The sequence below is a fragment of the Alosa pseudoharengus genome, unplaced genomic scaffold (genome assembly GCF_046254945.1).
Source record: "Alosa pseudoharengus isolate Yale_2024_CS ecotype anadromous, Long Island Sound unplaced genomic scaffold, YU_APseudo_1.1 YU_APseudo_1.1_scf_5, whole genome shotgun sequence".
In the NCBI taxonomy this organism is placed as follows: Eukaryota; Metazoa; Chordata; class Actinopteri; order Clupeiformes; family Clupeidae; genus Alosa; species Alosa pseudoharengus.
Window position 1 is genome coordinate 30,176,907 of NW_027468837.1, and position 22,530 is coordinate 30,199,436.

The window sequence follows — 22,530 nt, forward strand, 5'->3', positions numbered from 1 at the left end:
AGATGACCCCCTTCACCCCACCCCATGAGCCGTTTTACACAATGAGTATGCAAATGGAAATGCTATCCTAAGTCCTCGCTTTGCCTCCCTGTGGAATAGCCACGGCACTGAAACACTGGCAGAGGATAATAACGCTGTACTGCTGCAGTCTAACGTGGAGAAAAGATACTGCAGCAAGAAGCCTTTTGCAGTGTAGGAAATCTTAAACTCAGATACCCGAATATCGTATCTTAAAGTCAGATACTCGAATCCGGGATCTTAAAGTCAGATACTCATGTATGGAATCTTAAAGTCAGTCAGATACGGCTGTATGGAATCTTAAAGTCAGTCAGATACTCGTGTATGGAATATTAAAGTCAGTCAGATACTCACTCGTGTAGGGAGTCTTAAAGTCAAATACTCGTGTATGGAATCTTACAATCAGTCAGATATTCATGTAGGGAATCTTACAGTCAGATACTCGTGTATTATGGAATCTCAGTCAGATACTCACACTGCAGTTGTAAAATCACATCGCTCAAGTCTGCCTGAAGGTAGTATTCACTGTAGGGTGGCAGTACCAGGCCCAAACTGCAGGGGGTACAATTGAAGCATGAAAAGGTTGAAGAGAAAAGAAGAGGGAAAAAATGGAGACAACTTGAGTCAAACACTCCTGCGTGTTTCACATCTTTCTCCACTGATTAAACAATCAAAGTAGGCCAAGCATACCTGTACATCAGCTTCATTGTAACAACAGAGTTGATTTCATAGACACATGTGAGTGAGCCTACCTGTAATCTGTGTCTTTGATATGTGTCCAGGTATACGTCCGTTCAGCTTCATCAACGTATTTCTATGGTAACAGAACAAACATTTGTCTTTATATTTCTATATTTCTAGAAGTCTACAAGATACTGTTTATTGAACTCCAAAAAAGTAATCAATATGTACAAAGAAACAGACTGAGAACTTACCTCATCAACCGATTTGATCAGTGTTCTAATTGTCATTTGCCCCAGTTTCCCATCGATCATCTGCCTCCGAATCTTGATGGGTAAACACAGTATTTTTTTTATTATTATTACTCATAAAGATGGACATTTCAATGTCATTCACCATTCTGTCCTGTGATCTGTCAAACACACAGTGGAATGTATCTGTTACCTCCTGCTTTTTGGCATCTTCTACTTCGGCATCCAAGAAGTCCAGTGTCACTGGCTCAGGGAGGTCCATGGCCTGGAGGCAGAAAGCAAGTCAACATGTAACGCAGTAACACGTCACTGAACAGCACTGGAGTTCATTGATCAGCAATAAATTAAACTGTCGATAATATCATGGTGAATGTATGGAGCAAATGCATAACTGTGGAAGTGTTGCCGTAAAAATGCATCAAATTAAAGACATTGACTTCAATCACAGTCAATATCACAATGTACTGTAAAAACTCAGCACTGGAGGTCTCACGAACAGCCTTTGATCAGGCAAAAAGTTTCTGTGGCAGATGCTTTTGTCCAAAGCAACTTACAGTATATGGACATTACATCAGTTTAAAATAATAGTTTCAAGTTGAAAAGCCTACATTAAGCATAACAATAATAATAATAATAGCAATTATAATAATATCAACAACAATAAAAACCTCAAGTATCAAGGGAAATAATGAGTTTTCATATTAACAGGACATTCTGAGCTTGTTGAGAATGCAGTACTGCAGTGACAGATGACTGATCTGAGCTCATCAGATAAAACCGAAAGCTATGACTCACCTTAGGCTGCAGGTTGGGATGGAGGAGGAGGTAGCCATTCTGATCGATGGCAAAAACATATCCATTAGCTCCAAGCTGCCAGAACAGACAAAAAAAGCAGATTTAGACGATTTATTCACGTTGGCTTTCACACAGCTGGTGAGATGAACTATTCCAGTAAGGGAATGATCAATTAAGGGGTCATATTGCAGTGATTTGGAGACTAAAGTGACAGTCGTGCTGACTTCCTTCTAATTTGTTAAATGTTTACATTTATATTTAGCAGATGCTTTTATCCAAAGTGACTTAAAGAAAAGGATTAACATTCAAGTTACAGTGCAGAAGAGACCTAGCTAGGAATTACTACTGCATCTGTCAATACTATTAATAGAGGATAACAGTTTTACTTGTATTTTACTTGTAAGTACTAGTCAAAGTGGTAGGAATGAATGTTTAAAGAATTAGCTTGCCACTGTGATAAATGAGAGACCATGTACAGTAATATACTCACATTGTAGCGAGGAGTAAGCTTCTTGAGTTCATCCAGATGCACATCTATGCCCATCACTCCCAGTATAAGCTGGTTCTGAGAAAATGAATTTAATGCACTTAGTTAATCTCCACTTTGGATGTTGCTAGCTTTCCAAAAATGAGACACCCCTATTTTGTTCTGATCCCTAAATCAATCACAGAATCACTTCCACCACAAAATAAATCCTATCACATTCTCCATCAGCCAGTTAGCAGACATGATTCCTCGAGTCTGAGCAGCAGACATTCCAGTACCTGTGAGTTACCTTCCACCGTCAGGTTAAATACAGGCATGGTCCCTGTCACCACCAGACCCAAGCCCTGGAAACAGCAACACAGCTATATCTCAGACTGTGTACTTCCCATATAGAGACATCACACTACTCTGCTCTCCAAATATACATTCATTCCACAAATATCAACAATACTTGAAACACGCAAACACGCACACATACAGACAAACACTCAAATAAAAAATTACTGTAAGTGGTTTACCAAAGGTTGCATGACACAACCCCCTTCCAATAAGGTAGTGATCTCACTCACCAGTGCATCCTGGTAGACATTGGTCCACTGGACTTGCTTGGCGTCATCCCCAGCCAAGACCATGGGACGCCCAAGAACATCCAAATACTCCTACCAGACCGGAGGGTGGAAATTTTAATCACAAAAACACCAACCAACTAGACAAAGGGTTAGAATTTTAATCACAGAAACACCAACCAACTAGGCATACAATGATAACCAAGGATATGCAAATAGACTTAGCATCTGGCTCATATTAGTTAGTATTCAGAGCGGACAGAAGAGGAGTATGCTGAATACTAAGCAAGCGTGCCGTAAGTCATGTCTGAATATACACCCTTTAGGGGATGTCGTCATGCTGGAATTTTGTATGCACCCGTTAAGTATGCATACCGAGGACACAGCAGCGTCCAGGGACATATCTGTGGTTGTGTGGTATGTGGGACGACACAGCATGCACACAAACAGAGAGAGAGAGAGAGAGAGAGAGAGAGAGAGAGAGAGAGAGAGCAGGTGGTATGCAGGGGTGCAATAAGCTGAGAATGTATAGACCCTTTCAAGAGAGTTCCATTATCAGCATCATAGTTGGCCCCACAAGGCTTCCGTTTTAACATTCCATATGTTATCTTAATGCAGAGGAAGTAGATTGGGAACCAAATAGAATGTTCAAGCATTGTTTTTGTTTTTATTGTTGAAAGGGTCTATATGGCAGTAAATGCAGTCCGCATGTCTGGTTCAAATATGAACACATGCTTCCCTGTGAACAGCAGCATGATGAGAACTAGGGACACTGACCTGTGTGTTAATCCTTATGGCACAGATGGACCGGATCTCAAAATAGTATCCTGCAGAGAGAGAGAGAGAGAGAGAAAGAGAAGACAATGAGGCATTAAAAGGGGACAAACTAGGCAATAGGAGGCCAGCAACACATGCTATCCACCTCTACCTATTTACAGATGCTTCACTGGTACTATATAAAACTAGATGTCAGAACATACTCTTACCTTTATTTGCACATGCAATCCACTGTAAAGGCGTGACGTCGTAATTGTGCTGCCCCACAGAGAATGTGAATACTCGCACCTTGGAAACAAATGAGGTGCATGAAACACATTTATTTTGCACTAATTATCTCAGCAATTATCACAGCTCATGCATCTTTTTTTTTTTAAATGAAAGCCCAGGGTGGGTTAAAGAAAAGAGTAAAAAAGTAACAATTATTTACTCATCTTAATATGACACCAAATGTGACTGGAATGTCACCTGGCTGGATTATCTCTTTTTCAGTGCCTACAGTTCCTTTCCAGCATGACTACATGCTCTAGTCTAGTGCACAGTGGACCTTCATCATGAAGCAGCCAACAAAAGCCCATTTACAGCCCCTGGGCCAAACCAGAACACCTCTAACTTGAGATACTTACTGTCTTGTTAGGCCAATTGTACTGCTCAAAAATGTCCTGCGCCCGATCCTCACCACCATCCGTAAACAACATGATGATCTTGTTGCAGTGTGCTCGTGGCACATTTGTCTTCTGTAGATGAAAGAGGCAGAAAAGAGGGAGGATGGTGACGTAGAAGAACACAAGAGAAAAGAAAAAACAGCTTCAACTCAGTGGGCAGGAAATGGAAGCTACCACAGGAAATGATATCTAGTAATAGTTCAGTCCTGAGCAGAGGCAACACATCTCTGGAAAAGGCTATATATGGGGCAAAGCTCCAGCTCGAGCACTCCAGAGTGATGACTCACGTTCAGAAGCTGGTCGAAGGCAAAGTGGAAGCCGGACTTGTACTCTGTGGTACCCTTGGCCTGCATCTGGTTGACGGCATCCTTGAAGATCTTCTTGTTGCGTACATTAGCCTGCACCAGGTGCTCAAAGCAAGGGACAACCGGCTCTGCCTTCTCATTGAACTGGGGGAAAACAAGAAGTGTCAATTCCTCGTTTTCTTACTTATATCATAGCCATAGGTATGTTGTTCAGTGTCAACTCAAAAGCATACTTACTCTAGCCACATTGACGTAGTCGTCATCTGAAAGTGTGTCCAGCATTTCTGTCACCGATGCCTTGATCAGCTTTAAGGTCAGGCCACTCACACTGCCACTCCTGTCATCAATGGAGGGGTCACTGATTAACATCTGACCCTGCAGGCCTCCAGTCACAAATCATGCTCTTGCAGCTACCATAACACCGGTGTGATGAGAATGTTGGAAAATGAACATTCTAAATAAAATCTGGCCTTACTGAATTCAACATTGGAATTTTAGAACCTTAAATGACTGCGGAACGGAATCTTTTGTTTGAATGTTCAAAACTGCCCTGCTGAAAGGTTTTGAGCACAGTACCACACTACTCTGTGTTAACATCTGTAAATAATACTCACACATCGACCAGGATGACCATGTCCTTTGGAGATGAGGCTCCCTGAATGTACCTGCGTAATGAACAATCAAACATCAAATAATGTTGTTTCACAGCTGGACATACATTAGATCAGTGGTTCTCAAAGTGTGGGGCGGGCCCCACTAGTGGGGAATAGAGACATGACAGGTGGGACGCAATGAACAGGAGGACATTTGTTTTTTTTGTGCCTATCTTTAATAATGCCTTTCTTTTTTTCATAAATTCCAAACAAAATAGCCACACACAAACATAGGAGTCATAAACAGGCCGACATATGAATCAAAATAACAGCTGATCCAGTAGTCTGAGCCGGGAAATGTAATGTGGAACCAAAATGGTTTTTAACGTTTCCATTTTGCCGGGCTGATGGGGTCTAGTGGGCCTTGAAAAATCCCCACTTCCAAAGTGGGGAATGACAGAAAAAGTTTGAGAACCACTGCATTAGACCAAATGTGTTAAGAGACTGATTTTGCCAGACTAAGGTTTTACATGTGCTCACATACAGTCAAATCTACATGTGACACAGCAATGTACAGCAATGTAAGAACCATGAAAACGGTATGTCACTGTCACCTACAGATCCATCAAACATTTAATTAACATAATGGCTTCTGCATGTCCATAATCCCATGGCAAGCTATGGCACAGGGACACTCAATGTTTATAATATTCATTGCGTCAACCACAATTTGACAGCCATTTAAAAGTTATAAAATGAATTTAAGAAGTGAATATATACAACAAGTTCTTCCGTATCCTTACATCAGACTGCATTTCATACAAAAGGGCATTTCAGTTGTAGAGGTTTCCATCTACATGTTGTTAGCATTGTGACCACCACAATGGCTGCATGGTTTTCTCACTTATGAGTGGTAAGAGCAAAAGAATGAACCTCATAATTTCTGTTTCAGGTTACAGTCTCAGAGAGAGAGACGCCATTCTCTATCACATGACAGTCATCAAGCACATCTGGCATGCTCACCAGGGTCTCCGTCTGACATCATAAAGGTCAATCTTGTCAGGTACTCTCCACGGGGTAGCTAGGGAGGTCAACAGCAATAGGACGTGAATTGGACACACAGCCATGCATACAGTTGATATATATCCATACAGAATATTATGATAAATAAAGTTGATATACACACTGAATATTATAATCAATACACTTGATATACACACAGAATAGTATGATCAGGATATGTGCATACAGCTGACTTTATATACATTACTCATTATGATCGATACACGTTACGTTCAGCTGAGGACATTCATCAGCAATTGTTCTGAATATGTAAAATAGCTTGTTCTATTCTTTGAAGACACGGAAATGAAAATATCTCCATGAATTATTCAGGACACATACATGTGAATAATTTATTCTTGTCTCTGTGTTCAACTGTCTGGGGACAATGGCTCTAGAAATGACTCTGTGGTGCAAAACTAGAGCTAAATACTGCAAAAGTTATTAAAAAAAACAACCCTATGGTAAAACATTGCAAAATGCCTTACAAAGGGTGCTGAGTTTGCAACATGGCTAGGTTTGGACGTACCTGGATAGTAGCGGGTGACCCCTGTGGCGCTACCAAAGGCCTGCCAGAGGAGGGCAGGGTCCTCCCGACTGTTCTCCATGAACACCTTCTCCAGGGCCTGCGTCCAGTTCAGCTCGTTCAGAATCACCGGCGCTACAAGAACAGGGACATTTGTCCTTTCTGGTGGTGGTGCTCTGTGTTTGTATTATTTATTTTCAGCCCTTATGTATCATTAATACAGTAAACAGACTGTTTGTCCAACAAAAGCAAACCATATATCAATTGGAAATGGAAATGATCCTTTTATAACCACCTTATGGCTGATTTGTATATGAATATGTGATAAGTCAGAAAGCTTTATCGTCTTTACAGATGTTAAATGAGGTTTCTGTTTCTTTGCACATGAACATTTGTTTAATAGTGCTGAATCAGAACTGAGCACATTACGTCCTTACCACCCTTGTAGATGTCTGTGGGGATCTGTACTGCTGTGAATGAATAATTGACATGGTTCTTGAAGTTTGGATCATAAACAAACTCTAACTCCAACGAGTTTGATGGCTCGCTTTCACCCTCCATGGAGTACTACAGATGTAGAGCGAGAAAAACAGACAGAGAGAGAGAGGGAGAGAGAGTCAGAGAGAGAGAGATTTAAATTGGACATCTGTGAAACATCTGTGCCTTTGGGTACTCGTTGAGTAAATGCAAAAATAACACATAACGGCAATTTACTGCAGTAATGACTGAGAAGTGCACTGTTAAAATGTCAAGCTATTGAGATAAAACTAGCAATTTGCAACTGCAACTGTATGTAAAGCTGTTCGATGTACTGAAATCTTACAACAGTTAGAGAAGCAAACTGAATAGTCATAACTCACATAGTCCAGGTCTGCTTTGGAATCATAGTACTTCATATCCAGCTCCTACAAAAACATATCAAGTGGATTTTTGAGACATAGAGATTAAAGGAGTAGGCAGCTCCAGCTTTTGAATTTTACTCAATGCAGTGAGATGTGCACTACCACCAGACGGCTACGAGCACAACCCCCCTGCAGAGCGGCGTGGTGTGTGTGTGCGCGCACGTGTGTATGTGTGTGTGTGTGTGAAAGTGTGTGTGTGTGTGTGTGTGTGGGGGGGGGGGGGGGTGTTACTGAGTCAAGGGGCCTGCACTCTGCTCTCCGGCCTAATGGACTGAATCAACCAGAAAAGTGGCCTGCCACTGTCTGTAGGACTCAAAGCGACCCCACGCCATGGGCTAAAAACATCCCGGTGGCGTGCCACGTCAGAGCCACGTTCATTACATTTGAATGAATTGCCATGGTGTGATTCATGCTGTACTTAAATGCATCTAGAGTGAGATGCGTGAGCTCTTAAGTCTACTGTGTTCTGCTAAAGCCTTACTCCCTCACAATATTTTTGCAGGTGTGGCACCGAGGGCACTGCTAACGAGTGGTATGCAGTATTGTTTGTACAGGTTTGGAGTTGTAGAGTTCTCCCGTTCTGTGAATAAATCATAGACTATCCATTTTGGGCAGGAGGTGGGTGGGAAGTGAGTCAAGATGGTAATTTGGGGCAGCGGTGGGTGTGATATGACACAGTGCTGTGGTGGTGGGGGGGCACGTATTCCTGGGCACGCTGACCTTGATGCTGTCCTGCCAGAGGTGCTCCTTCTGCAGACGCTCTGCCTCGCTGGCCAGCCTCTGTGGGTCAAAGGTCAAACACTCGTGTAAGTACTGAAAGACCAATCACTCGGGAGGGCTCAGCTGCAAGACACAAGCTTACTGACGTGAGTTTATTGAGGATTTGGCCCAGTTGCTATCATCTCGCAGGCATTAATAACAAGCTTAGAGGGTGACTCACATTTATTTAAAGTAATACTGATATACTGTACAACAAGTAAGCTGCGTGTGAGACATCCAGTTGAGATAAACAGTTCAATTCAAATCAAACATAAATGAGCAATGGATTAATAGACTATCTATAATAGATTTATGACTATCGGATCGAAGCATCACTATTAGGCTTGGGTATCGAATATCGAGTATTGGTTGGAACCGGGACTATCTTTGCGATTTTCCCGGAATCGTTCAAAAGTTTAAATTTCGATTCCTACTTTCGATTCCCAGTCTGCCGACAGGAAGAAGAAACGTCTGAACACCAACGAAGAAGCGCATAGTTAATAGAATTAAAATTCATGGAGAAGGTCAGACTATTTCATTCAGAAAGCAGGGTTCCCGAGGATCCTTAAAAAGTCTTAAATAGGCTACAACTGAATTTTCGAAAGAGAGGTATTAAATGTGCGAATGGGACCGCCAGCGAGTGCAAGAGAGCGAGTGATGTCTCCATCCAGTTTCGTGTATTTAAAACGCAATTGTATACGTGATAGGCTATTAGGCTACGGGAGGAAGTGTAGTGGTTACAGAGTGAAGATGTTTTTCACGGGTTTGGTTAAAGGTGTGAAAACGGTAATAATACAGTAGGCCTATGTACAAAATAATATGCCTGGCGTTTTCGTGGTGTAGCTGAGGCCTGAGAGATAGACAGGGTAGCCTACGTGGAATGAGGGAGCCTACGGTAGAATGAGCGGGAGAAAGAGTTGGTAAGCCAGTTAGCGATAGGTTGGCCATATGTTCGAATTTAGGCCGGACATATGGGTTTTAAAAGCCCTGTCCGGCGTCCGGCGCAGCCTCAAGCCGGACGTTTATTTGTTCTCCTTTTTGGAGTTGCGCTTGGCATCTAAAGTCTTTGCTCGGACGCAGCATCGTTTCACAAACTATGGACGCGAAGACTGCTGGTGAAATTATGTGCAGTGCTTCGCAATCAGGAGGAAATACTGTATACCGGTATGTTAAGTTGATCTGTTTGCATCTTTCCAGCGTGTGTTGCTGGCCTAGCCTAGGGAAGAAAATATCTGTCTAAGTTATAATAGCCTACCTGTAATATCTGCCAGCAGCTTGCTTGCCAGCGTTTCCCAGTAGGCTAGGCCTACTTAGCAAAAGTTGTGAAATATAACCGCATATGTTTTGAATGTCGGCGACTGCTACATAAAAATACGTGCGTTCATAATGTGCGTGCTTGAGATGAAACCAGCAGTTTTCAGCAGGATCATGCGAAGAGGACCTGTCTCTTAATTAATTTAAAACAAGTCAATGGTTTTACAATGTTTCAGTCAAGCTTTGGTTGGTTTAGATACAACTGGTATGCAAAATGTAAAGTAGTGGATTAACTTTAATTTGCTGTGCTGCATATGGACAATAGATGCACATAGTAAATTATATAAAGTAGGCTTATTAAAATATGTAAATAGCTTAGTTAACTTTGAAAAAAATATTTAAGGGAATCCAGTCCAGTGCACATGTCTTTGGCAAGTAGCCCTAGGCTACTACAGACACAGGTGAAGAACAGCCTCAGCAGTAAGCAAAACCAAATATGTACAGTACAGCCAGCTTCAAAAGCAAGCAGTCCAGACCCTAAAATTGGGCATTTATAGCTGTGAAGGTAATTCACACACAATTATTTTCTTTCGCCAAAATATTTTTGGTAACTTCTGTAGACATCCAAAATGGGGTGGGGGTTAAAATTAGTAGGAAAAAAAAACTATTGCATTAAACAGTCTTATATATCTTTTTGCCGTGGTATAGTCTTAATTTTCATTTAGATGTCTTGAAAAGGTCTTAAAAGTCTTTAAATTTGCACTTGGAAAATGTGCAGATACCCTGAGAAAGACCGTTGGTTAGCTAGCTCATTTAAAATATCCTAAACTTTTTTTGACCCTGCCTTAAAAAAAAATCGGAATCGAGAATCGTTAGGAACCGGAATCGAAATAAGAAATCGGAATTGGAATCGGAATCGTTCAAATTGAAACGATACCCAACCCTAATCACTATGTAATGTTATTATGACATTGAGACTAAAACTGAGGTTTAGAGGATGGTATTGGTTAAAAAGATACAGCACTTACACTGAGGGCCTTGCGTTTCTTTGCCAAAAGTTTCTCAATGTCTGATGCCACCCTCTCCACCATATCTTGTGGGTTGTTCTTCATCAGACTGTACTGTCTCCTTTTCTCACTGTAGATCTAAATTAAAGGGTTAATGCAAAGGACAGCATATGACTCATTCTGTAACATAGGCATCATTGTCTATCAGTAACCTTTAAATCAATAACAGCCACAAATGTTAGGGAAAGAAACAAATTCTTGGTAACCAACACTGAAAACTGGGGAGAAAAAAATGAGAGGAGCCAACATTTCAAGAGCACAGGATGGTGATTTTGTGAAGTGAGACTATCTAAATCTAAAAGGCATAAATTCAAATGTAGCCATAAGCAGCGATCATCGGGGTCCAAGCAGTGGTTTGGTTCTTAAGGGGAGCATTTACTGCCTTAAAAATCCGATTTTGTTTACCATGCTCGGAGTTTGGTGATGAGCTGGTGGGTGCCCTATTTCCACCCACTCGGCACATCAACGGTTAGACCAAGAATTCTCGTCGGGAAATTGAAATTCCATTGGAGCTCCAAGAGGATTTGTACACGCAGCCTTACACCACTGTTTACAGCTCTTCGAATCACAATAAAATGTCATTTTTGGTACATAGCTAATCTAGATACACTTATGGGGTGGGTGCTTGCATTTCTTTAGGAATCCGCTGTCTTGGTTTGTATAGAAATTAATATTAAGTGACACATACACGTAATGGCGGAAATAGGGCATGGCCAGAAATAGGCGACGTTCCGATAGTGACAGTTTTTGCTACCCAACAGTGGGGCAGTGAAAGAAAGAACTATAATAAAAAATTATATTAATACTAACAATAATAACAGTGATAATAATTATTATTAATATTATTAATAATTTTATTATTGATAATAATCCTTACAAAAACAATAGGGATCCTGCAGTTTTTACTTCTTGGACCCTCATAAAAATCCTCATAAAAAACAATAATTATTGGATTGAGATTATTAGGTATAGACAACTTCAGGCAAAGTACTCACACAAACTCTAAGACAACCGTAAAGACCAATAAATAACTAATTTAATAACCAATAGCCTTTAAATAACCAATAAACCAACCATTCCCAACTCAATCCAGAACTTCTGAAAAGGTGGTTCTTACTGCACATTATGGCAGGGATTAGTAATTAGGCAGTGATCTAAAATAATTATTGTGGGAGAGATAACTCTATTACCCTTAATGACCTATTAGGGGAGAGGTACAACAGCAGTAAACATATTTTAGCCTGGGCTGAATCCCCTGATGTTGTGAGTCCTTGTCACTTTGAGCAAAAGTGTCTGGCTAATCCCACTTGCCCATTACCCATAATTTGCAATGCATTTTTTCTGCTTTATCATACAGCAATGCTGGTGATATTTCAAAACTTCATAAAACTGTTCTACAAATACACTACATACTGTATAACCCAACCATAGCATCATGTAAGTTGGTGTGTGTGTGTGTGTGTGTGTGTGTGTGTGTGTGTGTGTGTGTGTGTGTGTGTGTGTGTGTGTGTGTGTGTGTGTGTGTGTCTAAAATGAATCTCTCGTTCTACAATGAATACAAAATGGGTGCACTACTCTTTGACAATGACCAATTTCACACTGTTTACATATTCATAGCTGCAAACGCTACTTCAAGTCAAAGCTGAGGCAGGGAGAAATAACACATACAGTACCAAAGCAGAGTGGATGACATCTAGGCTCATATCCTCAACTTATCACAGGCAATATTATGGCTGCATGCATAACTACACTTTCTCATGGGATGATTTAGGAGAAGAAGAAAGCAGTTATTTTCTTATGTGCAAGGGTATGCCAGATGCTGAAGTGGCATTGTGCAATGTTTGAGGCTTGAAGAGCTGTGTACCGTTTGGATCTTGGGTAACTCTTTTTTTGGCACACTAGAAAGAGACTGACGTTACCATTATTTTATAAATGGGATATCAAAGATATCCCAAACATTCATGAGGATAAGAAAACGGCAAGAGAAGTCAGGTCTACTGCATAAGCCAAGGTGTGGTATGATACCAGCACATGCTGGTGGTGCTCATTAGTGGTTTAGTTCCATTGAGTTTTCTTAGGCCCATTATCTCTGTAAATTGGGACACCCTGAAGGGCGTTAACCTCATTATATAACTGTGCCATAGCAGAAGCATAGGACCCAAGGTCCTCCACAGACAGTGTAGTTATCATACACTAATGGTTGGTGTCACAGTTATCCTGAGTGCTAAAAAATTATAGAAGGCAAAATATTTGACTAGCTTTATTTTAGGGTGTCCCGATATAGGGAAATTACTGCCAACTACCAGCCAATCAGAAACGCGTAAGTGTATCAATGAAGCGTAGTTCATCCACCTTTATACACAGTAATGTTGGTAAATGAGAAATGTGTCTATATACTTAATTTCTCTTTGACCCAATTGTTTACCTAAGGTCATTAAAGTAACAATTAATATGTAAAGTAACAGGAAAGTAACAATTAGGCATGCTCACCAAAGAGCATACATACTCCATTTTAGATAAGTTGTTCATTGAATAACAGACAGATGTTATTGATGTGAAAAGCCCTGAAGATTGAGTGGTGTGGTTCAATTGGAGTCAATCTGTCTGTGTGGAAAAAAGCCCATTTGAATTTTCTAGATCAAACATGCCACCAGCATGTCACAACTCACATTAACAAGCGCACCGATTACCAATCCATCCTGCAGTTGGGATTCTCAAATGTAGCTTTTCTATGATGACTTCTGAGCAAATAACTTCAGTGCAATGGGAAAGGAACACCAGTTAAAGAGAAGTAGTGACATCTTTGTAGCAGCCAACATACTTGCCTAAGAAACACCACTATCAGTAGGCTACAGATGGCATAGATAAAAGCTAGTTAGCTAACTTACACTAATCTCTTTTGTTTCTCTTACATTTTGTATTTTTTCAAATTTGATTAAAGAACAAGACCAAGACACCCTTCCAAAACAAAGTACCAGCTGTGAACATTTAAATAAATGAGCTGATACAGCTGAATGTTTTTTCAACAAAATATCATGTGTCAATACATGGTGGAGAAATCCAATAATCTTTCCCTTTTCTCTCTCCCTGGCTGAGTGATACAAACAGCTGTAGGCGGAAACACCCAGCTGGTAGATTCATGCCCATACGCCAACACTAGATCCTCCTACGGCTGCATTACCAGCCCAGGTCAGAGGTCAGGGTTAAGAGGTCAAGGATCAGCGCTGAGCCAATAAAACTGAGAGAACAAGTGTGAGTGTTCACCGTAAGTCACAACTCTGGGGAAAGAAAAGCTGGCAGTGTGCATTAAAAATCCATTGAGACATTCTCAGAAGAATGAAGTCATCCATTCCTATTCTTAACCAACATAGGTGATGCGCACCAAATACGCCTTCAGTTTCTATTCTCCTCTTTTGTTCTGCAGGTTGGAGAACAAAGAGTTATTACCACACTGATATATTAATTTCATTAAGAACTCTCTGGCTCTGGATGCTTATTTATTTATTTATTTATTTATCTTTTTATTTATTTATTTACTAACTACTTTACTGTCCAAATTCTCTTCTGTATCCAAACAAATTATGGAAAAAAGATGAAAAGGCAAAGAGATTTTTTTTTTTTTTTTTTAAAAAGAAAAAGGCTCTCCGGTATGAGTCATAATCCCTGGTGACATGAGATCCACAAATGATATGAGTATTTTACGCTGCACTGCAACTTCGAGAAAGAAGCCCGAGTGCAGCGAGAGGGATTTAGGGGCTGGGCAGCAAGAGTGATTCGGGGGCTGGGCAGGGGATGATGGCAGACGCTGAAGAGGCCCTCGATCAAGAACACCGTCCACTATCCTGTACAAGACACTCGGAAGGATTATGGGTAAATGAATGAAAAAAAAAGAACTCAGGCTCCCATCAAGGCTTTACTGGAGGCGGCCAAACCATCTGTTCAACGCTCACACAGGGGCAAAGGCACGCGCTCGGGCGTCCGGCCCGCTGTCATGCCCTCCCTGGCATCTGTCATGGCAAGCAGGACACACCTCCAGAAGTCTGTCGCTGCAAGCCGGATATACTCCCTCAACACGGCTCATCATCATACCATGAATGATAACCCCACCCCAGACAAGCAGGAAAACACTGCTGTTTTTTTTTGGAGTGCAGCTGTACAGAATAGGCATTTTGTATTGATATGAGGAGTTGGTTTTCTGTCAAAACAGCAATCAAAAGAGTAGAATCCTCATGGGTAAAATGCAGAACACAAATCAAGTATACTTGGCCTATAAACCTGATTTACATTTTACATGATGAGCATTTTTGACATAATAACACTAATAGGCTACTAATAATTATACGACTGCAATACAAAAGGATCAAAAATAATAAATGGCGAAGATTTTGTCATAGACTTACAAATGACTAAAACCACCAACTCGCAAGACCAGCCAACAAAAGAAGAGGTAGAGTGCATACGCCCCCTCTGAATTATAGCACACGGCTCCATCCTTACATACAGCATCTCACAGAACGCACACATGATTTGGTCCCAAAATCTCTACACATGAATCAACCAAGAAGCAGCAGGCATGCAAGAGGTCTATGCCCACATTCATGCCATCACAACAGGGCTCGGCACTCAACCTAAATCAACACAAGCTGCTTGTGAGGTTATGTCTTATTAGGTCTGCATACTATTGGAATTTGGCCAATATTCAATATGACATTTTCATACCCATTTTGGCTAACTGCAGATGCCGATACCATTATATACATGTCTTGATTCATTTAATTGAAGAGAACACCCACAATACAGTTAACCAATTACTCTTCTTGAGATGGCCGACTGATTTTAGAAACAACATAAATCATTTCAACTTGAATTAGATGCAAATTATGGCACATATATTTTCTATTCCTACTTTAATAGGTCTGTATGATGCTTCCCCTGGGACTGCACCAGCTTATCACATCAGCAGAAATGTTCATATCTGTTGATGATGATAATTAACTTATTTGTTGCATAATGGCTGCCATGCATCAACCGGGTGCAACACTGGTGATGTTTAGCGAGGTCAGGCCTACCCCTTCACTGTAAAATGCTTTTGGGTGTACTATAAGCACTATAAATGCAATGTGTTACACTATAGGATCAGCCCACCTCTACCTGTCTGGCCTGATTTGCAATTAGCAACTTTCCTCAGAACTCCGATATTGCCAGACACACACCTCCCCATATTTGCACATGAAAGGGGGTCTACAGCAGACAGGGCAGCAGCAGGCAGGAGGAAGGAGGAAAACGAACAGCTGACCCTCCCTCTGGGGGAAAGACCACACCCATCACCACCCTGTCTCCATTCAATTATTCACGCTCCAGCTGTCTGCATGAGTGCATTCCACGAGAGTCGTAAAGCAGTGATCATTCACCATCACCAAGCACCAAGTCTTACAAACCAAGTAAACTTCAAGGGTTGAAGGGTTTTTGGACTAGACTTGAATGTGTTGCATAGATGGTGTATGTGAGTGGTCAGCTACAGGTGTTTTTTTCCTGTCTAAGAGCTACAAATATATACCACTGCAAAGGAAAAAAGGCAAGAGCCCAGAAAGACTCTTAGTCCAATAGCAACCCACCCCAACACGCACACACACACACACACAGACACGCACACAGTCCGATAGGCACACTCACCCCCTTAAGCTGCTGTGCTCCACTGATGTGCTGCAGTACTCTGTCAATCTCCTGCTCGATACGTCGGGCCCAGTGCATGATCCTGAGGGGGCACACAGTACGAAATGAGTTAGCAGAGAGGAGAGGGCAAGCAAGGCTGCTATGCACACAAAACACATTGCACACAAAACGCACACATTTGAAGAAGATACGGCAGGTAAGGCACCATCCATTTCTCAAGGTCACACAGTTTCAGCCACTCACACCATGAGCTGAGCTGAGCACAGAAACAACAACCTCAATTACGCTCAAATTCTAAACCAAATCCTGCAGAATATCTGATAGGCTATTTTAGAGCAGCCAAGACCAGCGCATGATATGTAACCATCATGACATGGCATTTCATGATGTACTCCAAAAGCTATATTTATTTGTAACTATATTGTAACTATATTTCGCCCGAAGTAGACATCTCAGACCATGTTGACCATCCCACTGTGAAATTTGAATCGCAACCAAAAAATATATTTATTCCACCATGTGGTACAGTAATGATGTAGTGTCCATGGTACTAAATGGTTAAATGACTTAATGTCGCCTTATGGCATTTCTCTGTGTAAACAACCCCAAAGAAAGACAATTTTACAGAATGCAGTCAATCTGAGCAAAAGTAATTTTTGCTAGTCCAATGAACCATTTTGTGGATTATATCATCAGCACGTCTCCCAAAACTTTTCAACTGAAAGGATAGAAGGCTGTGTAAGACACAAAGATTTGCCCTGACATCTGAACTAAAAGTAAAATCAAACAAGAGTGTTACACTCCAATTAGTTTTTTGTATGCTGATGAAAGCTGTGTAAGCCTATCTGTCAAAACAGACTCAGCCTTCTCTGCCCAATTCTGAAACATCAGTACTGAATACTCTAGCCGCACCACATCCGTAACTAGGGCGACTGATACACAACTGCATCATCAGCAACAGACATCTATGTTGTGTCTTTGCTTGATTGAGGTATTTATAACAGTTTATTATTCTGAACTCTTTGCTGCAAGCCATGTTTCCTGTCAGTGGCAATTTAGCCTTCACTCACTGATTGACACCATGACAACAAGATACTGATCCAAAGCCATAAAATACCCTAATCTGACCCATAAATAACCCTAATCTAACCCAAATAACCCTTACCAGGATGCTAGTACATAATGGACTCTTCACTCATCTGGTTCAAAGATGACCAGTTATCACCTAGCCACACTTACCCAACCAGAAACATGCTTGATATTGTCCGCTGTTGGTGGCCACTTTACATCTAGTCAGTTTTTTTCAATATCGGCATTAAACAAATGTACACGGTATGATAACTATGCTCTTTCACAAGACTGAATACCACAACACCGGTATGCCATTGCAACCATAGATCACCCATAGCCTCATCCTCTCAGCCCCAAGAACACATTTTGTGGATCTCATCAGTAAACATACCACTGCCTTGGAGAGGACCTTATTGGGTCATTGTGGATGATGGCCTTCTCATCCTTCCACATGCTATCATGAGTCCTCTCTGCCTTGTACTAAGACCATTTGGTGGAGCAGCAGCATCGTCACCGACTGGCAGTTGATCGACCTGGGTTCGATTCCCAAATCCTCTCCTGCGAGTCCCAGTTTCTTTGGATAAAAGCGTCTGCTAAATACCAGTCAACTTTAACTTTAACATCAAGACAGGGCTGGATGTGCCAACACCATGGAAATCACAGTCCTGGTCCATGTATTGTCATGTTCATTATGTAATGGTCCATGCTACTGGAGCCCAACTCATCACCCCTGTGTTGGTCTGCCTGCCTAAGCAGTAATAAATGGTTTACAACAGCCTGTAATCTTACACCTACGCAGTTCAGTTCAGTTATGTTACTTTGCTGTTGTTAAGCTTTGATTCTGCCCTCACAGTGTATAAGTATTTTGCGTACTTTAATTGCAATATCAGGGTGAAGGACAGCTTCAATCGTAATGTTTGTTTTGGTTATAATAATAGATTATGAGTTATAGGGGGTGTCTTTTAGTGCTATGTAGTATTGACAGTTCCATAAAAAAACACTCTTTTAATTTGATTTTACATGTGAGATATGAATGCAAGGGAACTGGATGACTAAAACGATAGTGTGGCTTGGGTCTCTTACATCTGTCTTATTGTCATTTTGAATGTCTCTAAACTGCATTTTTTTTATTTACCGGTATCTAATATCCTCTTTTCCTAACGTCTTGTTACTATTGACCAACTTGATGTTTTTAATATGTTCAATTATAGCAGTTCTGCAACTCATACGAGGCTGCCAGTGCCCCCTGGGGTCTCCTGACCAGGCTTGATCCATCTATAGTTTCATTGGCCTTCATGTTCCTATTCCAGCTATTTCATTTTACTGTTTAATTTATTCTATATCTAACATCTAAAGCGTCCTTCATTTGGTATGTGTGGTGGTGTTGTGAGCTGTAAATAAAGATAAAAGAACACTACGCTGTTAGGACACTGCCTGACAGAGAGATGCTTCAAACGTCTGTTCATTCAGCTGTTCCCGTGAGAACTCATCCATACTGAAGCACCGGAGGTGTTTGTTCCTGTACCTTTTCTCTGTTTTGTGCTCAACCTCGGAATAACCTCACTCATCTTTGACTGACTGACTTGACTGTTTTGATCTTGGAGGTGATGTCAAAATATGTTGATAAACTATGTATAAAAACAATAAGGAAATGTTTCACAGGGGTGCATGAACATATTTAGCTAGCGTATACAATTGATTAGTGTGGCTCAGTGTGAGAGTATATGGGTGAGAGCGTGAGAGTACGTATCATCCTAAGGCAGCTAAAGCACTCTTGGACCTTGGAGAGTGTGCTCCATTTCCTACACACTCTACCTATTCCACTGGGACTCGCATAGTGCGCCTCAGTCTGGCAGAGAGCTGATGGAACAGATAGCACACTCGATGCCGCCCCCATCCCCTCACACACACACACACACACACCCACACACACACACACATACACACACACACATACGCACAAGCGAGAGAAGGAACGAGTAAAGGAGACATACAGGAACCGCATAGAAAATGCTGTGACCCATATTCAGCTCCTCAAAGATGGGAAAACAATCATGAAGGTGTGGCTGAGCCGAGCAGGAGACAACCAGAGCCACGGAGGAGACGGGGCACGATCCAGTGACACGTCGGGAGACGACGCATACCAGACGGCAAAAACAGGAGCAGCGGAATTTGATAAGGGAGGCATGAGGCTGACATGAAGAGAGTGCCATGAGTGGGTGAGAGAGAGAAAGAAAGAAAGAAAGAAAGAAGGGGGAGGAGAGAGAAACAGAGAGAGAGAAAGAGGGAGGAAGGCAGGCAGGCAGAGCTAAGGACTGTTGGTTGGACTGGGGGTGGAAAAACAGAGGGAGGAGTTGACAGAGGGAGGGAAAGCGCAGCCAAGAGAGAGGGAGAGAGAGTATAAATCCTGACTGCTGCTGCAGCATTAATACTTAATTGGACAGAGCTGCTGCTGCTCCTTGCTATGCCTGCCTGGTACTGTTTGCCTGTATGGAAGAGCCAGGTGGACTGAGGAACAGCCATTTGTTTCACCGCGCTCAGCAGAAAACTGTGGGCTGTGGGGAGAGGGCTGCCACCTTCTCCACTACAATGCAATTTATCATCCACCCCAGTCCCCTTGCACCCCACACTTCCTTGTTACAGCAATCCCCTACCTCCTCCCCTCATTGGACCACCAGCCACCCAGTCCAGTAAATCAAACTCTGATTGGAGGAGACTTTTTTCGCTTTCTGTCCCAGGGACTACTGTTGCATCTGGCAAATCTCTGTGACTCCCATATAGGGCATGACTGGAGATTGTCTAGGGAGGGGGAGCTCCTATGGCAAGCACCAGCTGTGACTGCCTTCTCCACAGATCTGAGTAGTTGGAGAAAATATGAACAGAGAAAGTGATTAAATGCAGGGGTTCAGCAAGGATTACAATTTCAGACCTTGCTCCAGGGCTTCCAATCCTTAACCATGATACCAGGTCCATGATTACACCAATACCGCAGCTGGATCAAAACATCCTTGAACACTAGCATAAGCTGCGCCTTAGTTAGCTCTACAAAAAAAAAAAAGAACCATGGGGAAATTATTCTCAAGGCAAATGATTAACAACCACGACAGAGGCTATCTGGTCATTCTGTCTATTAAAGGCATTAAATAATCTCATGGTTGGTCCATGGCGTTAGCCTTGCGCACACAGGGGCTGGCTGATAAGCGCTCTCCATGTCTCCAGCCAAAAAACGTACATCACACCATCAAGATACATCGCTTGTGCTGTTGCAACAAAACAAAAACTGACACGTTTGAAACAAAAACAACAGATATTGTGTTTAACAAATGATATAGTGGGCTACCACAAGGGAAATAAGAGCACCAGATAGGAAGATGTCAAGATCACACATCAGACACATAAAGATCACTCACTATCATACACATTTCAGGCATATTAATAACATTATTTCTAATACGCGGATTCATGTGGTATGATGGATTTAAGCACGAGATCAAACGCAGGCGTAAAACACATGAAACCGCACAGACGGAAAACTATAAATCAAAGCAGTAGTTAGGCATATCAATCGGTGGGTTAGCATCGAGAGACATGTTGTGTATTCGTATAATCTACAGAATAATATTTTCAAAACATTCCAGGGAGTAACAGAGTGGTTTGCTGTAAAGATGGATTGCATGCATGCTCCTGCCGCACCACAGCAGATCACACATGAGACACACGCATAGCATAAAGCCTTGATCTGGACCCTTGCAGTCAATGAACACAAAAATACGACTTTTCAATAAAGAGACTTACGTGTACTGCTGGGGAAACCTGTGACTATCCACTCCAAGCCATGGTACGCAAAAAATTAGGATTATCTGGACGGATATTAGGCAGGCGATGCTGCACGGCTGTGAACATATCGCCATTTTCCATTAAAAAGCCAAAGAGCAAAAATAAAAACCATGCAAGACCAATTCTCGTGAAACGAGGTAAGGCAAGTGGTCTTTAGGATTCGTATATTTTTGAGGACATGCTACCAGTTAAACTAAAGGCGATGGCTGATGAGTCCCATGCTTAGTGATCACTTGAAGCTGCTGCTGCCTTGATGCTGCGGAGTCGCACGCGCGCTCGCTCGCAGTGAGCAAGACAGGGAGCGGGTACGAATCAAGGCGCCCAAATCACCCGAGACACAGCAGGGCACAGATTCTCGTGCTCTGACGTAAGTTATGCATATTTTAACATGCTCCACGCAACATTTAAACGCTGTAATGCTCTCATCTTACATGATAAAAAACCTCTGCCTTTATGTCTGCAATGTCCAATCTGTTAGACACCAGCATTGAGTCCCAGCCTACAACTCAATGGGATCAATCACCTTTGATTTACTCTGTGACAGTAGATGGGCTTTTTTAGTCCTATATATAGTGAGTCCCCGGTAGTAGTTCACCCCATAGCTTATAAATTCAATAGACACCCAAGACATTTTTTGTCACTACTGGGGTGAGTAAAATCAATAGGCTCATTTGTACGCTGGCAGAATGAGGTGAGAGCTATTCAATTATTTGCCATCTTCCCCCTTATTGTCATTAGGATCACAGAATGTACACAAAACCCATCTGTGATCGTCAGCATGGTTTGGCTTATCTCTATCAGCAAGACTGCGTGGGAGGTAGCTATCTGTATCGCTGCCAACCTCAGCCTCTGGTATCTTGGTTTGCCAAGGAGATCCAGGAAAATGAGCTATATTCTGTTTCAGTGTATTCAGTCCTACATAGAAATGCTATCATGTTTACTGAATATAATTTTAATGGCAAATACATTTTTCATTGAACCCAACTCATGGTTGTGGCGCTATAGTCTATATCACTTCCAACACAATAAACAGACATTAACTGACATTAACATTGTTCTGACCTTGTTGATAAAATCTCCAGTGCTTGTACTTCATACAGTACATGACCTCTTAAAATTACAATGCTGGAGCCAACTGAGCAACACTGTTGGCCAACTAACTCAGTACCAAAATTACCATCCCTCATTCGCTTTCTCTTTCATTGTTTTCTCTGGCCTGGGCTCACGCAAAAGGCATTGAT

General features: G+C 41.7%; 1 protein-coding gene across 1 annotated transcript in view; it reads right to left on the reverse strand.

The window, feature by feature from the left end:
- cacna2d2b (calcium channel, voltage-dependent, alpha 2/delta subunit 2b) overlaps window positions 1-21,623 on the reverse strand; it is a 32,678-nt gene extending 11,055 nt beyond the window's left edge. Inside the window, exons 1-22 of the mRNA XM_076268009.1 lie at window positions 21,248-21,623; window positions 16,382-16,463; window positions 10,670-10,786; window positions 8,349-8,408; window positions 7,587-7,631; window positions 7,164-7,293; window positions 6,730-6,861; window positions 6,162-6,219; window positions 5,160-5,210; window positions 4,783-4,882; window positions 4,528-4,689; window positions 4,202-4,312; window positions 3,785-3,863; window positions 3,576-3,625; window positions 2,802-2,891; window positions 2,511-2,576; window positions 2,236-2,310; window positions 1,746-1,820; window positions 1,144-1,215; window positions 954-1,025; window positions 771-832; window positions 494-570 (exon numbers count right to left, since the gene is read on the reverse strand). Of these exons, the coding sequence (XP_076124124.1) occupies window positions 494-570; window positions 771-832; window positions 954-1,025; window positions 1,144-1,215; window positions 1,746-1,820; window positions 2,236-2,310; window positions 2,511-2,576; window positions 2,802-2,891; window positions 3,576-3,625; window positions 3,785-3,863; window positions 4,202-4,312; window positions 4,528-4,689; window positions 4,783-4,882; window positions 5,160-5,210; window positions 6,162-6,219; window positions 6,730-6,861; window positions 7,164-7,293; window positions 7,587-7,631; window positions 8,349-8,408; window positions 10,670-10,786; window positions 16,382-16,463; window positions 21,248-21,363 (1,882 nt within the window). The 5' untranslated portion in view covers window positions 21,364-21,623. The remainder of the gene's footprint in view (window positions 1-493; window positions 571-770; window positions 833-953; window positions 1,026-1,143; window positions 1,216-1,745; window positions 1,821-2,235; window positions 2,311-2,510; window positions 2,577-2,801; window positions 2,892-3,575; window positions 3,626-3,784; window positions 3,864-4,201; window positions 4,313-4,527; window positions 4,690-4,782; window positions 4,883-5,159; window positions 5,211-6,161; window positions 6,220-6,729; window positions 6,862-7,163; window positions 7,294-7,586; window positions 7,632-8,348; window positions 8,409-10,669; window positions 10,787-16,381; window positions 16,464-21,247) is intronic.
- Between the last annotated feature and the right edge of the window lie 907 nt (window positions 21,624-22,530).